This window comes from Mastigoproctus giganteus, chromosome 9 (assembly GCF_048544385.1).
Source record: "Mastigoproctus giganteus isolate SK-2022 chromosome 9, ASM4854438v1, whole genome shotgun sequence".
Classification (NCBI taxonomy): domain Eukaryota; kingdom Metazoa; phylum Arthropoda; class Arachnida; order Uropygi; family Thelyphonidae; genus Mastigoproctus; species Mastigoproctus giganteus.
Window position 1 is genome coordinate 25,558,325 of NC_143583.1, and position 15,712 is coordinate 25,574,036.

Consider the following 15,712-nt stretch of genomic DNA (forward strand, 5'->3'; position numbering starts at 1 on the left):
AGCAAAGAATAGGAGTAAGTTCAGGAGCACAGGTTTTGAGAACAAGTGGAGAAATACCATCGAGACCTGGAGCTTTCTTAGCATCAAGTTTTGTCAAAATCCTTCTGACATCCTTTTGACGGAAGACCACAGGAGGCATTGAATGGAGCATGTTGGGAATGGTGGGAGGTGTTTTACCAAGATCATTAATACATGAGTTGGAAGAAAAATTAGATGCTAGCAGGTCAGCTTTATCTTGGCTGAAGTGACAACAGAACCATCAGGTTTGGACAGAGGTGGGAGCAGAGATGGGCAAAAGTTGCAGCCAATAGCTTTGGCAAGAGACCAGAATGCTCGGCTACCATTAAGGCAAGAAGCAAGTTTTCTACTCCTAGCCTGTTCAAACTCTTGTTTGGACTGATTAATAACTGCTTTTCAATTGTTGGGGAGCTTTGGTGTAGGCAGAAAATGAAACTGAAGAATTAGAAACAAGCCAATTACGATATGCAACATTCTTCTCTTGAACAGCCTTAGCATATTTATTGGAAAACCAAGGTTTAGATAAAGGACGAGATTTTAAAGTGGAGTGTGGGATAAAGGATTCCATTCCTGCAAGAATAATTTCACTGTCACGATCTGAGCAAATGTTGACATCAGAAGTTTTGAAACAGTAATCCAACCGAGGAAAAGAAGAAAAGAAGTCTTGCAGGTCATCCCATTTTGCATTCTTGTAATGCCAAACAACATGAGGTTGGGAATAGCCATGAGATAAAGGTTCCATTGGAGAAGAGACGATCACCAAGTTGTGTCTTTCTCTCTCACTTCGACTGCCTTTGAGATGTCAAGTTACCAATGTGTACTTAGAAGGGTTGTTTGTGAGAAAAAGATCAAGCGTATTGGCTGTATGATTAGGATTGTCTGGTATTTTTGTAGGTAAATGAACAATCTGTGTAAATCATTAGTAATTGCAAAAGCCTCAGCATCTCGACCAGCTGTGTCGGTGTGACTAGAAAACGGAAGCTAGCTGGAGTTGTGAACATTAAAATCACCAAGGAAAATTACCTCACTGTTAGGAAAGTTGGACTGGAGAAAGTCAAGTTGCAAAGAGAGGAAGTCAAACAGCTCCAAGTGATTAGTGGAGTTATGAGAATGGTAGAGACAACAGATGAATTTGACACAATGAGGTAGAGAGATTTTAAGCCGCAGAAGATCAAAGAAAGGAGATTCCAAATTGCCAAGACTCTGACAGTGAATATCAGAATGGACATATGCACATGTGCCACCTTTGAGGCAAAAGGAATCATACAGCGAATAATTTAGGCATCTGAGATGATGCAGTAGTTGAATCAACTGATAACTGAGATTCTGACAGAAAAAGTATATGGGGTTTGGCAGACTGCAAGTGGAAATGGACATCGTCGAGATTAGAATTGAGACCACGTATATTTGTGAAATGAATTAGGAAGTGTTTGGGAGGTTTAGATCTTTTCGCAGATAAGCTTGCTCTATTAGTTTGACAATTCATGGTGTATTCAATAGTAAGAAAAAGTGGGTGGGACATGCTGTATAATGTAATGAAATTTTTGGATATGGCGTACACATGGTAAGAATATACTCAGTTCTTTGACATAACGTGGCCTCGACAATGCCCTCCACACAAACACACACGACTCTGACTCTCTCCAGTCACTATCTGGCAGAGTAAAGGTAGCAAGATTATACGCTAGCTGATCCGGAAGCCCCCTAGACAGTTACCAATAGGTTCAGTCCGGTGTACTAACTAGCGGCCGGCCTGCGAACACCATTTTAGAGCTGTACCCTCGAAATGTAAGGAAATTGGATCTCGCCACGATGTTCTTCATAACCTCAAAAGTCATCAATCATATACTGCATGATGGAAGAGATGGGGAAGGGTTGACCGGAACATAGCTCTAGAGACTAAACATGGGTTCCACCACTTCAAGCCTCCAATAAGCAAAGTGGTGGTATTGCACCGGTTGATGAGAGTCATCTACCACCTAATACTGCCTGGTAACATAGAGGGGCAGCATTCCTCCATGTGGTGTGGGTGCCACACCACAACCCCTGCTTACGTTGGTTTACACCTGGGTGGTCACCCACCACGTACTTATACATGGAGGTTATACCCAGGATTACTAACAGTCCCATCATCGTGAAGGTGCAAGCAGAGGATTTGGCTGTCAGAGACCATCCGGACTTTGCCGAAATTGGGTGCACTTGACTTGAGTGTCACCCGAATATCAGTTCCATCAGCATTTTAGATTCCCAGGTAGCAAGTACAGCTCGTCTGGCCTATCTGAGAGAATATCTGTGCAAGGACATTGTTTTGTATATTGATAGTTTATATAAATTCAGGGGAGAACTGGACAAACAATTGGAGGGAATGAATAGGTGAAATGGGAAGTGTTGTTTTCTTTTGTTTTTTTGACTGATGCTGTATAAGCTTGTTTTCTTGCATCATTTGCCACTACTAATGCTAATGCCATTAATTCTGCTTACTTAAATTGCACATGGAAAGTTAACAATAAAAAAGACAAGAAAGCATCTAAAAAAGTATAACCTCTGATGTGTACATTAAAGGAAAGAGTCATTAAAAAACGAGAGGTGAGGGGAAGAACTTGAAAAATGAGCAGTCTTTTCTCTGTTATATAGGCTGAAGGGTCCACAATGGGTTGGTCACTGAGGAAATTAATATTATCCAAGTTAATATTAACTCGGACAATATTAATTTCATATTAATATTATCTTAATATGAAATATTATCTTAATTAGATAATGTAAATTAAAATTAACAAACCAAAAGGTGTATTGCTCTTATTCCTGTGAACACGTCACTTTGAAAAGTTCTAGTCCAACTTAAGGAATGAGGAGAATAATCACGCCATATTCATTAAACATTTTAAAACCCTAAATTTTAATTTTAATGTCAATCTACAGGAATGAAGAGAATAATCACTCCCTATTTATTAAGCTTTTTAGATCTTTAAATTTTAATATCAATCTACGTAATGTTTTACTTGCTGGCAAAGGTATGGTGTTTGAAGACAGAAGTTGGGTTGAGCACTCAATATTGAGACTGAGGGGTCTGAACACTAATGTTCTGACAGTGGAGAAGACGTTTCACATTTTTTGTAAAATTTATATCGCCTTCACAAAGAATTGTTAGCGCATTGGACTAGGAGAGCTGGCTGGAAAAGAAGCATCCTTTATCAAAAATAAAGGTAATCCTGTTGTTTTCATAATTTAAATTGCTGCGAGTGTAATTCCACTACCAATGGTATAAACATGGAAGCGACTGAGCTTATTAGAGATGTCACTGCCGATCGGGCTAGCCGGGTAGGTAAAGTACCTGCCTGGCAACCCAAAGGTCGCGGGTTCGATTCCCGCCTCGGGCTGGATATCACGATGGTGCCGAACCAACCGGTTGGTTGGATATCCCGGCCACGATACACGAAGGAAGCAAGAAAAAAACTGGTTCCTTCGTGTATTAATCACATCATACGAAATAAATAAAATAAGAGATGTCACTGTGGCCATAACTAATCAAGGATATGCAAACAATTTGCTGGAGAGACCTGCTGACAATCAATTAAGTAAACTAAATTGTTTAAGCCATTGATGTTCAGGAGTGGTTAATGGGATTAATGAACATGGAGCCAATTGGAAGGAAAAACTACTTTTATGTCATTGTGCATAAAGAAGTTCATAATTCTGCAGGCTAATAAACTATGGAAGGGCAAGGACACCAGTGTTTAGTTTCTGATAAGTTAATTTTTTGCAATATAGCAAGAGGTATGGCTTCACCATTCTGAATTTAATAATAATAATAATAATAAGATTCTTTATTAACGTAAATTTTATACAATAGTGATTCCTTACACAAAGCCGGAGGAATCTTACAATTTGTTGTTTATACAAGTGATTTTGATTTATAAAAAAAATAAATAAATAAATAAAATAAAAACTAAATAATCATTAATAGATCAAAGCAAAGAACATATCAAAATGTAAAAATGAAGTAGTAATTACAGTGAAAAAGGACTACAAGTTGAGCAGAACATGAAATGACATCAGTTAACTTACTAAGATCGGCACTTACATAAATGTCCTTTACAAACAGCAAGATGGAACAAGATGCCATCTCGGTATGCCTTGTCTATAGTCCACAGGTCGATGTCGATGTTGAGCAAGTTGAGTGTCCAGAGTCACATTAGGGAAGTGTCTCTTGAAATTCTGTAACCAGTGGAGCCTTGAGCATAAGGAGGGGGTTCTACGGAGATGTCTGCCTGGCAAATGCCAACCAATTATGTTCCAGATGTTGATGTGATCCTGCTTAGCTGAGCACAGATAAAAGGAATGACTTTATTTTTAGCACATGGGCTCTGTGGACTATGGGCGTATATTGCAGGTTGCAGCAGAGAGTAGATTTAGATGTTGTGTAGATCTGGTGCGACCACAAGTTGGCCCACTTCAGCACCCACAATTCGAGACCCCATAGTTTCGTGAGGCTGTTGGGTGGTGCTGCCGACCAAACTTCCACGGCATAGGAGAGTACACTACAGAAGTAAGTTGCGAGGTACTTCTTGATTATTTTCTTATTGTGCATTTGCACAGATAAATTTTCATTCCCCAGAACACTCTCAGGGCTTTGGAATACTGAGCTTGGATTTGTTTTTTATAGGTGAGGTTGGCATCAAGGATTACTCCTAGGAATTTGACACTGTCTGTGGGAGTCAGAACATTTCCTGCCAATTCCGGAAGTAGAGAAGATGCAGTATCAGTAGAAGTCATCCGACTTGGCGTAAAGATGAGATAGTTTGACTTCTCTGGATTGACTAACAGGCCAAAAAATTTAGCATACTTATAGAATGTATTTAGGTAGCTGTTTACAGATTCAGAGGCGGTTTGTCTTTCTTGTGAATCACCAACATGGCATTTGCATGGCAAGCAGCAAACAATATCATCAGCATACGATAGGAACGCTGGAATTTTATCCATTAGTGGAACGAATATTGCTGCAAATAACAAGACTGAGAGACAACCACCTTGTGGGATCCCTACTTCGACGCTTTTAGTGACTGTAATGCCATTGCCTTTGAAGTGAAGCATTCTCCTAGACAGCAAATTATTGAGGATCTCGAGCATATTTCCAGATATCCCATAGAATCTCTCAAGTAAGGCAAGACGGGGTGTTATTTGGACTGAGTCGAAAGCAGATTTCATGTCAAGAAAAATGGTGCGAAGATCTTCGTTGTCATTCCAGGCCTGAAGTATTTTCTGTGATAATGACTATAGGCAGGTTACGGTAGATCTATTAGGCATGCCATAATGGGTATGTTCTGGCCTATGCACAAAGATTGCGAGTGCTACATCATTATAGATGCACTTCTCGAGGCATTTCAGAAAGGGAGAGGCAATTGATATTGGCCTGAAGTCAGCCGGTCTTTTCACATGAGGCTTTTTCGGAACTGCCATGACTCTGTATGATAACCAGCTTGAAGGCACCTGTGCAAATTTGAGTACTTTGTTGTAGAGTTGAGTGAGCTCTTTGCTGATGAAATGAGAAGCAATTTTTAGACTAAACAGAGGTATTGCGTCAATTCCTATGGTGGATTGTCAGGTAGTGAATTTATTATTTTTATTAGTTGTTCTTCAGAAATTTCTGTATTACTAGTAGGTGAAGAAATGTTAAACGCTTCATTCCAAGGATATGCTTCGGACACGTGGTGATCTCGCTTAAAACGCAGCACATGCTCACTCCATTCCCGGACATCTAAAGATAGAGGGGCACAAGTATGACTAGTGGACCACACACGTTTTCCCCTGGATAGCCGACCATTCATGAAATTGTCAATAGAAAATTGTTTCCTCTTCTGGAAATCCATCCTTGCTTTGGAAAATTTGGCGTATGACTCTTGTGAAGGCGCCTTCTTGCAAGAGGCATGGGCTGCCTGTTTTTCCCTAAGGCCTTGGTCAGGAGGTCATTCCACCATGTCTTTGAGTGGGGACTAAGGATGCAAGTTTTGGACATTGCAGACCTTGCAATAAATTCCATCCATCTCGAAAGCCAGTAGGCAGCCTCATTTATGTTAAGCTCAGCCAGTATGTTCCATGGGTAAAGTTGGAAAAGGGTAGTAACTTTTCCAATGTTGATGTATTTTGGATTGTATACTCTCCTGACAGTGTTCGTAGTTTGTACTTGTGTACGTTCATCCTTAGGTGCCTGCAGAGATATCATCGCAGCAATCAGAACATGATCGGACGGCAGGAAGGAAGTTCTCAGTTATGGTCAGGGTTTCCTTTACTAAACAGTTTGAGAAGATGCGCTGCAGGGTGGCATCGCTGTGTGAGGGAGGAACATGAATAAGACCAATGCCCATTTCTGACATGTTCAATGACAGAGTATCTAGGAGCTTCTTTGTGGCTGACAGTGGAAGGTTAAATTCTCCGAGGATGATGACCTTTTGCCGATGATCGATTGTGGATGACAGCCATGCTGTCAGATTGAGGACAGAATCCTCAGAAACTGGTGGAGGTAAATAAACGGCACCCACAGAGATCGACAAACCAGCAATTTGGTAGATTCCAAGAACAGCTTCTATGTCACCTCCTGGATAAGTGGATGCCTTAATCAGGGGTAGTGAACTCCTTTGACAGATTGCTACACCGCCACCTCGTCTCCCAATTCTATTAGCAGCCAGCGTGTGATAGCCAAGATTTGAGGTGAAGGCAGCAATTTCCATTTCATCTCCGAGCCAGGTTTCAATGTTTCCTTGTTTTTGACACTCCTGATGTTTTGTAGGAAACATCAAATTTTTACTTTCGACAGAAGGTTGTACTATGATGAGATTACTCTTGGAACAGTATTTGCTTTTCACATAATGATCTGAAATCTCGTCCCGGGATCGATGTCGCGTTCGATGTGCTCTCGTCATCTCCACATTAGACATCCATAAGTTGCACCCGCTCTCGGATATAATATGGGAGACTCCGCTGGCAATGCCACAGTTTTACTATTTTTTTGTGGAAATGGAGAAAAACTTATGACGGTGTGATGGAGAAGCAACAAAACAAATCAAAAAGACTGAGTCTCTTCCATGAATGAGGACAGTAAGCAGTTGTGATATAGGCTCAATCGTGCAATATGTATATTCACATCCACTCAAGAAAAACAGTCACTCATTAACAAACATATATATATAGTGACTGTTTCTTTGCCATTCCATCAGAACAAGTATATAATCTTTCTAAGTGATAAACAAATCCAACAGATTCATACAATAGGTTTCAAAAATCTAACAGCACTCTTTACCAGTGCTGTTGGATTTATGAGGTGCCACTGTATTTTCTATAATTACTTCTAAAATACCAAAAAAAAATTAAAAATGTTTAGATTATTGATGTTTAAATTCAGTTAAAATATTTCACTATATAAATTTACTAACCTGGTGACACCTCTCCAGAGGAGACTGCTCAACAGTCATCTTAATTCCATTCACACAGAAAAGTATAAAGAAGAGTACCTTTGGTACAAGTTTTACACATAAATATGACACATCATTAAACTAAAAACTGAACATCAAAACTTGTCAAGCAATACCAAACAAAATCAGTAAGGGCATTCTCTGAAATTTCTTGGAATTTCGATTCGAAAAATTAACCTGAAAGTAGAATAAACCCTATTATAAACAATATACAATTTTTAATCCTTACAGAAAAATATAAAAAGGTCATTTTATAACTGCAAAGTAATTATAAAGAAACTCTGATACTATTAAGATGAATCTCTAACTGTTGGTCCCAGCCATTTAAATGGTACTTGGCACAGTGCCTGAAAACCTACTGCTTGTAAACAAAATTTATAAACAGCAGTATCTCCTAACATTTGGTTTGATGAAGGCAAAAATTTAACCAATTACATAATCAAACTGAAAATGAGTTAATTAATTCTTACTCTTTATTACAATACAATTGAGAAAATTACAGGCTTTTTGAAACTAGTTGTAGTTTTCTTATATAGTTATTTATTGCCAAATTGAAAGCCTAATACAAAACAATACAATACACATAAGGCAAAACCCTTTTCATTAATAGAATGCTAATATACATCCAGATGAAATGTTTATACACTGTTACCAAGCAGAAGCAGTTCCATACTTTTGGTAAAAGCATCCAAAAATCAATGCCTACAGAAAATTTATAATCTGTATGACAACTTATGAAAAAGCAATCAACCTTCTCTGTTCTTTGGAAGGCAGCCAAAGCTCAGGTTTTCAAATACAAACAATTTTAGGGTATCCTCAAACAAAGTTATCTTTTTGAAAGAATACTGATGGTCTTCCTGAGTGAAAAAAAACCTTCCACACAGTTCTCAAATTTAACCGAACCAAATTACACACTAATTCAGTTCCCAAAGACACTGTGAAATCCAATTTTTGATTTAAAGTCTTTAAAATCCAGTACCAAGTCAAGTTCAACATAGGCCATAAAGCTGAACCACTAACAAAAGATGTTTGTTAGTTATTTGGTTTTTAGGAGCATTAGCAACTAAGACCATATTGCTCCAGGATATGCGGTGGTCATTTCTGACCTTTCCGCATCCTCCGTATTTGGTGGTGACGGGCTCGAACCCCGGTCTAATCAAGAAGCGTGTGCTACGCACTGCTGCTCCTTCCCACCTGGCTACGGAGGCGCCCACTAACAAAAGAAAACACTTCAGCTGCACAAATCACAATGGCCATAATATATATAAGAAAGTACTTCCTGATTATAACTTATGCATATTCTTACATGTCTGAGTTTCAGATTGCAAACACCTTTAAAAATAGAATATGGACAGTTGCAAAATTTTCCCTAAAAGTAAGACTCATACTGAATACTACTTCAAGGAATTTGATTGAAGCTAGCCTAGTAATTTTTTCACCCCATGTTGATATAAAAACTTCAACAACAGATCTGAATAATGTAAAGTTGATTAATTACTCTTCTTCACATTAATGAAGAAGCCAAGAAATATCTATATATCTTTCTACGAATACTTCAGTTTTAACTATCAAGGAATCCTCTGCTTTACTCAAAATTATTATCAAAGAGATTATTAATTGGAAGAGAAAGATACACATCATCTGCATATGCAGAAAAGTTAGAATAGTTTTACAAACAGATTAATTCTGTGTGATTCCATTTTGGAATCTTAGGTACAAGGTCTACCACGTTTTGGTAAATTGTGCATTGTTCCCACTTCAACTTCTTCATAATTAGTTCTATGGTCTTTATTTTAGATGGTTTAGGTCAAAAAAAAAAAAAAAAAAAAAAACAACAACTTGAATTTACATGCAATTTCTCCATGAATTTTGATATTTTTCATGTTATTTTACAATTTCAATCATCTCGTTCATTATAAGGTTCATGGTACTTTTCCTATGTTCAAATTATTCTGTCAACATACACACTATGGTACACTTCAGGCACATTAGCAAATAATAATAATTCATCATTTATAACAAAATAAGTCAAATCTATTGACATGAAAATTTGTTACAAAGATTACTAAAATATTTTAAATAAGCACTGAAATTTTGAAGTGGATCAGGGCTCCTATTTAAAATTTATACTAATATTTTTGCAGAGGGAAACTGGGGAGGGAATGCTATGAAATCAGAATTGAACTTAGAATCACCCCAGGTACCAACAGAATATATGTTGAAAATTCTGTAAAAATCTGCATTTTTCTTGTTTATTAATACAAAATCAGATTCTTTTATGCTGATTTTTTTTTGTTTGGAGGAGGGGAGCCAAAGGCTGTGAAATCATAACTGAAAGACAAGTTGAATGAAGGCCTAGTTTTCAACCTATTTTCTGATGGACCTTGAGAAAATTTCAGGTCCAGAGTAATAGACAAAAGATACTTTCATTTATATGAACAGATTTCTGTGGTTAGGAGGGAATGGTGGCAGGGAAGGCTATGATTGATCTTAAAAGCTTTCCAGGTACAAACAAAATATTTGTTGAAGATATATCAATTAAATTTTTTTCTTATTAATTAATGTCTAAACATCCAATAACATACTTACAAGTTAGGAAATGTATGCAACATGTTACATATTTAACCTCGGGGCTCAACATCTGGTGAGTATGGGCTTGGCACACCCAGGGTCCTGAACATTCTCTCTCTCTCTCTCTCTCTCTCTCTCTCTCTCTCTCTCTCTCTCTCTCTCTCAGGGTAACTCGGAATTTTTTTTTTTTTTGGCTGGTGCAGCAAAAGCCTCAGGCTTCCTTGCACCATATGGCTAATCATAATAATATCAGTAACATTATTATATAAACTCTAAAAGGAAGAGAATGAATCAGATTGATCCACTTGTCCACTGATATCAATGGTATGACTGAAGTAATAGTAATCGTGGCATGTGATGCAAGAAAGCAAGTGCATGAGTTTATGAAGCATCAGGCAAAAAAAAAAAAAAAAGAAAGAAATTCACACAACCATTCCCTCTAAATGTTTGTCCAATTCCTCCTTATATTTATTTAACCTATCAACTTCCACAATGACAGATGGAAGTTTGTTCCAGCAATTAACCACCTGCTGGCTAAAGGCAAATTTCTGCACATCTATTATACAGCTGCCTTTCCTCAATTTGAATTTATATCCCCTCAGGTTCGTAATCTGAACAAGTGGAAGAATCCCATCAAAATTCAGCATGCTCAACTCATTAAAGGCCCTATATACCTCAATCAGATCACCTCGCAGGTGCCTAGTCTCCAGCTGCTGCAATTTGCAGAAAGTAAGCCTCTCTTGGTAAGAGAACACCTTCATTTCACTCAACAATCTTGTTGCCCTTCTCTGTACACGTTCAAGCAAATCTACATCCTTCCTAAAATGAGACCACTACACCTGTACACAGTATTCAAAGCGAGGCCTGAATTTTGCCTTATACAGAAGGACAATAGCCTCCTTCTCCCTGCTAGCAAAATTCCTGTATATCATTGACAAAACCCCATGACCGGCCAGGCAGCCTGTCTGCATTGCTCAGAAAACTTCATATCTGACTGAACAATTACTCCCAGGTCTTTTTCATTTTTTACCACCCTAAGTATAGTACCACACAGTTGGTACATTCCTCTGGGGTTACTTCTACCCATACACAGCACGTTGCATTTGTCAAGGTTAAACTCCAGTTGCCACTTCTCAGCCCATCTTCCCAAATTTTCTAGATCCTGTTGTAATAGAACACTGCCATTACTGTCATTAACAACCATGCCAACCTTTGTATCATCAGCAAACTTCGACACTAAGCCTGATATACCTTCATTAATATCATTGATAAATATACAAAACAACAGTGGACCCAACACTGAACCCTGTGGGGCTCCACTAATAACATTAGTCCACGAAGAGCAGTGCCCATTAATTACCACCCACTGTCTCCTCCCACTCAACCCTCCTTTTATCCATTGTAGCAACTTACCCTTAATACTGAGACAGTATTTAAATTCTATACAGTGGGACCAACTGATGATGTTACCAACAGCAAATTCAAAATGGGAAGCATTCAAAGAACTTATCTTGGAAGCTACTAGGCTTTACATACCAACTAAGAAATATTGTTCAAGGTTTAGGCCAAAATGGATGTCAGATGAACTAATGAGGCATATGGCAGAGAAGAAAAATGCATGGGATACTTACAAATTAACACATGACACAGAAGCCTATGATAGATACAAGTTGATATGCAACTAAGTTACAAAGGAGGTTAGGCAGGCGAAGGCAGATTACGAGAAAACTTTGGCAAGGGAAGCAAAGAAAAACAGCAAAGAGTTCTTTACTTATGTAAACTCTAGAAGGAAGGGGATGAATCAGATTGGTCCACTTGATATTGATGGGTCAACTGTTGATGATCCTGCTCAGGTAGCTAACAAACTAAATGAATATTTTGCATCGACATTCACACATGAGGAGTTATTCAGCAAGGGGAATGCCAGAGGTGTATTCAACTCTAGCAGTAAGCTACACAATCTTGAAATAACTGGGAGTAAAGTGGAGGAGAAACTGTTGAAGATAAACACAAGAAAGGCACCCGGGGTGGATGGGATCTATCCAGTTATATTAAAGGAGGCAGCAAAGGAAGTAAGCAAACCCTTAGCCATAATTATGAGAGCTTCCTTGGACTCAGGGGAGGTACCCATAGACTGGAAATGTGCAAATGTGACCCCAATTCACAAAGGAGGATCAAAGGCTGACACAAGTAACTATAGACCTGTGAGCTTAACTTCTGTTCCAGGAAAATTAATGGAGGCACTGGTTAAAGAAGCACTGCAGGATCATTTAGACAAGACTTCAGTTATAGCTCAGACACAGCATGGTTTTGTTAAGGGGAAGTCTTGCCTGACCAACTTGATTGGATACTATGATGCACTCACAAAAGAACTGGATGCAGGGAATAACTTTGATATTATATACTTGGATCTTAGAAAGGCTTTTGATACTGTTGCACATGGAAGACTGCTACACAAATTGGAGCAGTGTGGCATTGGAGGCAAGTTGCTGCTATGGATAAAGGGGTGGTTGAGGGGTAGAAGACAGAGAGTGGTAATTAATGGACACTGCTCATCGTGGACTAATGTTATTAGTGGAGTCCCTCAGGGCTCAGTGTTGGGTCCATTATTGTTTTCTGTATTTATAAATGATATTGATGATGGTATATCAAGCTTAATGTCCAAGTTTGCAGATGATACAAAGGTTGGCAGGGTTGTCAAGGACACTACTGACACTATGCTGCTGCAACAGGATCTGGAAAGGTTGAGCAGATGGGCTGAGAGGTGGCAAATGAAGTTTAACATTGACAAATGTAAAGTACTACACATGGGAAACAGCAACCCCAGAGCAACGTATCAACTCTGTGGTACTACACTGACAGTGGTAGAGAATGAAAGGGACTTGGGGGGGGGGGGTTGTGCAGGCAGATATGAAGTTCTCTGAGCAGTGCAGACGGGCTGCAAGAGTAGCTCATGGAGTATTGTCAATGATATACAGGAATTTTTCCAGCAGGGATAAGGAGGTGATTATTCCATTGTATAAGGCAATGGTCAGGCCACACCTAGAGTACTGTATACAGGTCTGGAGGCCTCATTTCAAGAAGGATGTAGAGCTGCTGGAACGAGTACAGAGAAGGGCAACAAGATTAGTGAATGGAACAAAGGGGTGCTCTTACGAAGAAAGGCTTAAGTTTTGCAAATTACAGTGTCTGGAGACTAGGCACCAGCGAGGTGATCTGATAGAGGTGTATAAAGCCTTGAATGGTTTAAGCATGCTCAATGCTGAGGGGATTCTTCCTCTAGCTCAGAAAAATCACCTGAGAGGGCATAAATTCAAATTGAGGAAAGACAGATGTAGGATAGACGTGCGGAAATTTGCCTTTAGCCAGCGGGTGGTTGGTTGGTGGAACAGACTCCCATCCCTTGTGGTGGAGGTTGATAGCCTAAATAAGTTTAAGGCTCAGCTGGACAGGTATTTTGAACGAACAGAGGGGTGAAGTGGAAGTGGGTTTTTTTTTTTTTTTTTTTTTGGCTGATGCTGCATAAGCTTGCTTTCTTGCATCAAATGCCTCTACTAATGCTAATGCTAATACCATTCTGTTCCAATTTGTAAAGTAGTCTTCCATGAGCAAGTGTCAAAAGCTTTCCTGAAATCCAAGTATATGATATCAAAATTATTTCTTGCATCCAGTTCCTTTGTAACCACATCATAATATCCAATCAAATTTGTCAGACAAGACTTTCCCTTAACAAACCCACGCTGTGTCTGAATTATTGCTGCAGTCTTGTCTGTAGATGTTCATTCTCAGACTAAACGAGTATTTTGCATCTACATTCACACACGAGTTATTCAAGGAGAGGGCCGGATGTTTATCAAACTATAACATGGAGTTAAATGATTTTGTAATAACTGAGAGAAAAGTGGAAGAGAAACTTAAATTAAACATAAGAAAGGCACTTGAGGTAGATGGGATCTATCCAGTTATATTAAATGTGGTAGCAGAGGAAGTAAGCAAACCCTTAGCCATAATTATGAGAGCACCTTGACTCGGGGGAAGTCCCCATGGATTGGAGATGTATAAATGTATCTCCAATTCACAAAGGGGGAATCATCAAAAGGTGACACAAGTAATTACAGATCTGTTAGTTTGACTTCTGTTCCAGAGATAAAAAATGGAGTCACTGGTTAAAGAAGCATTACAGGATTATCTACACAAGACAGCAGTAATAATTCAGACACAGCATGGCTTTGTCAAGGATAAGACTTGTCTGACCAATCTGACTGGATACTATGATGTGGTCACAAAAGAACTGGATGCAAAAAATTATTTTGATATCATATACAGGTGACCACTGCTTAACACTCATAATTCGTTCAAGAAAAACAGAATGCTACGTGAATCAGCACTAAGCGAGCGCCGTATTCCCAAAATGTAACATGTATTTATAAGTTGCAGTCTATGCCATTAGCATTGGTAGAGGAATATGATGCAAGAAAGCAAGCTTATTCAGCATTAGCCAAAATAATAAAAAACAACACCACTCCCATTTCACCCCCCCATTCGTTCGAAATACCTGTCCAGCTGAGCCTTAAATTTGTTTAGGCTATCAACTTCCACAACAAGTGATGGAAGTCTGTTCCACCAATCAACTACCCGCTGGCTAAAGGCAAATTTCCGCACATCTATCCTACATCTGTCTTTCCTCAATTTGAATTTATGCCCTCTCAGATGATTATTTTGAGCAAGAGGAAGAATCCCATTGGCATTGAGCATGCTCAAACCATTCAAGGCCTTATACACCTCTATCAGATCACCTTGCCGGTGCCTAGTCTCCAGACTCTGTAATTTGCAAAACTTAAGCCTTTCTTCATAAGAGCAACCCTTTTTTCCATTCATTAATCTTGTTGCCCTTCTCTGTACTCGTTCCAGCAGCTCTACATCCTTCTTGAAATGAGGCCTCCAGACCTGTATACAGTACTCAAGGTGTGGCCTGACCATTGCCTTATACAAGGAAATAATCACCTCCCTATCCCTGCTAGAAAAATACCTGTATATCATTGACAAGACACCATGAGCTACTCTTGCAGCTCTTCTACACTGCTCAGAGAACTTCATATCTCCCTGCACACTTACCCCCAGGTCCTTTTCATTCTCTACCACTGTCAGTGCAGTACCACAGAGTTGATACGTTGCTCGGGGTTACTGTTTCCCATATGTAGAACTTTACATTTGTCAATGTTAAACTTCATTTGCCACCTCTCAGCCCACCCGCTCAACCCCTCCAAATCCTGTTGCAGCAGCATAGCATTAGTAGTGTCCTTAACAATCCTGCCAACCTTTGTATCGTCTGCAAACTTGGACATTAAGCTTGATATACCATCATCAATATCATTTATAAATACAGAAAACAACAACGGACCCAACACTGAACCCTGAGGAATTCCACTAATAACATTAGTCCACGTTGAGCAGTGTCCATTAATTACCGCTCTGTCTTCTGCCACTCAACCATCCCTTTATCTATAGCAGCAATTTGCCTCCAATGCCACACTGCTCCAATTTGTGCAGCAGTCTTCCATGTGCAACAGTATAAAAAGCCTTTCTAAGATCCAAATATATAATATCAAAGTTATTCCCTGCATCCAGTTCTTTTGTGACTACATCATAGTATCCAA

At 39.1% G+C, this 15,712-nt stretch overlaps 1 protein-coding gene across 1 annotated transcript in view; it reads right to left on the bottom strand.

Moving 5' to 3' along the window:
* Window positions 1–15,712, bottom strand: part of LOC150080108 (ubiquitin carboxyl-terminal hydrolase 25-like) — a 364,983-nt gene that overhangs the window by 293,241 nt on the left and 56,030 nt on the right. Inside the window, exon 3 of the mRNA XM_090381833.1 lies at window positions 7,446–7,661. Coding sequence (XP_090237959.1) covers window positions 7,446–7,484 — 39 coding nt within the window. The 5' untranslated portion in view covers window positions 7,485–7,661. The remainder of the gene's footprint in view (window positions 1–7,445; window positions 7,662–15,712) is intronic.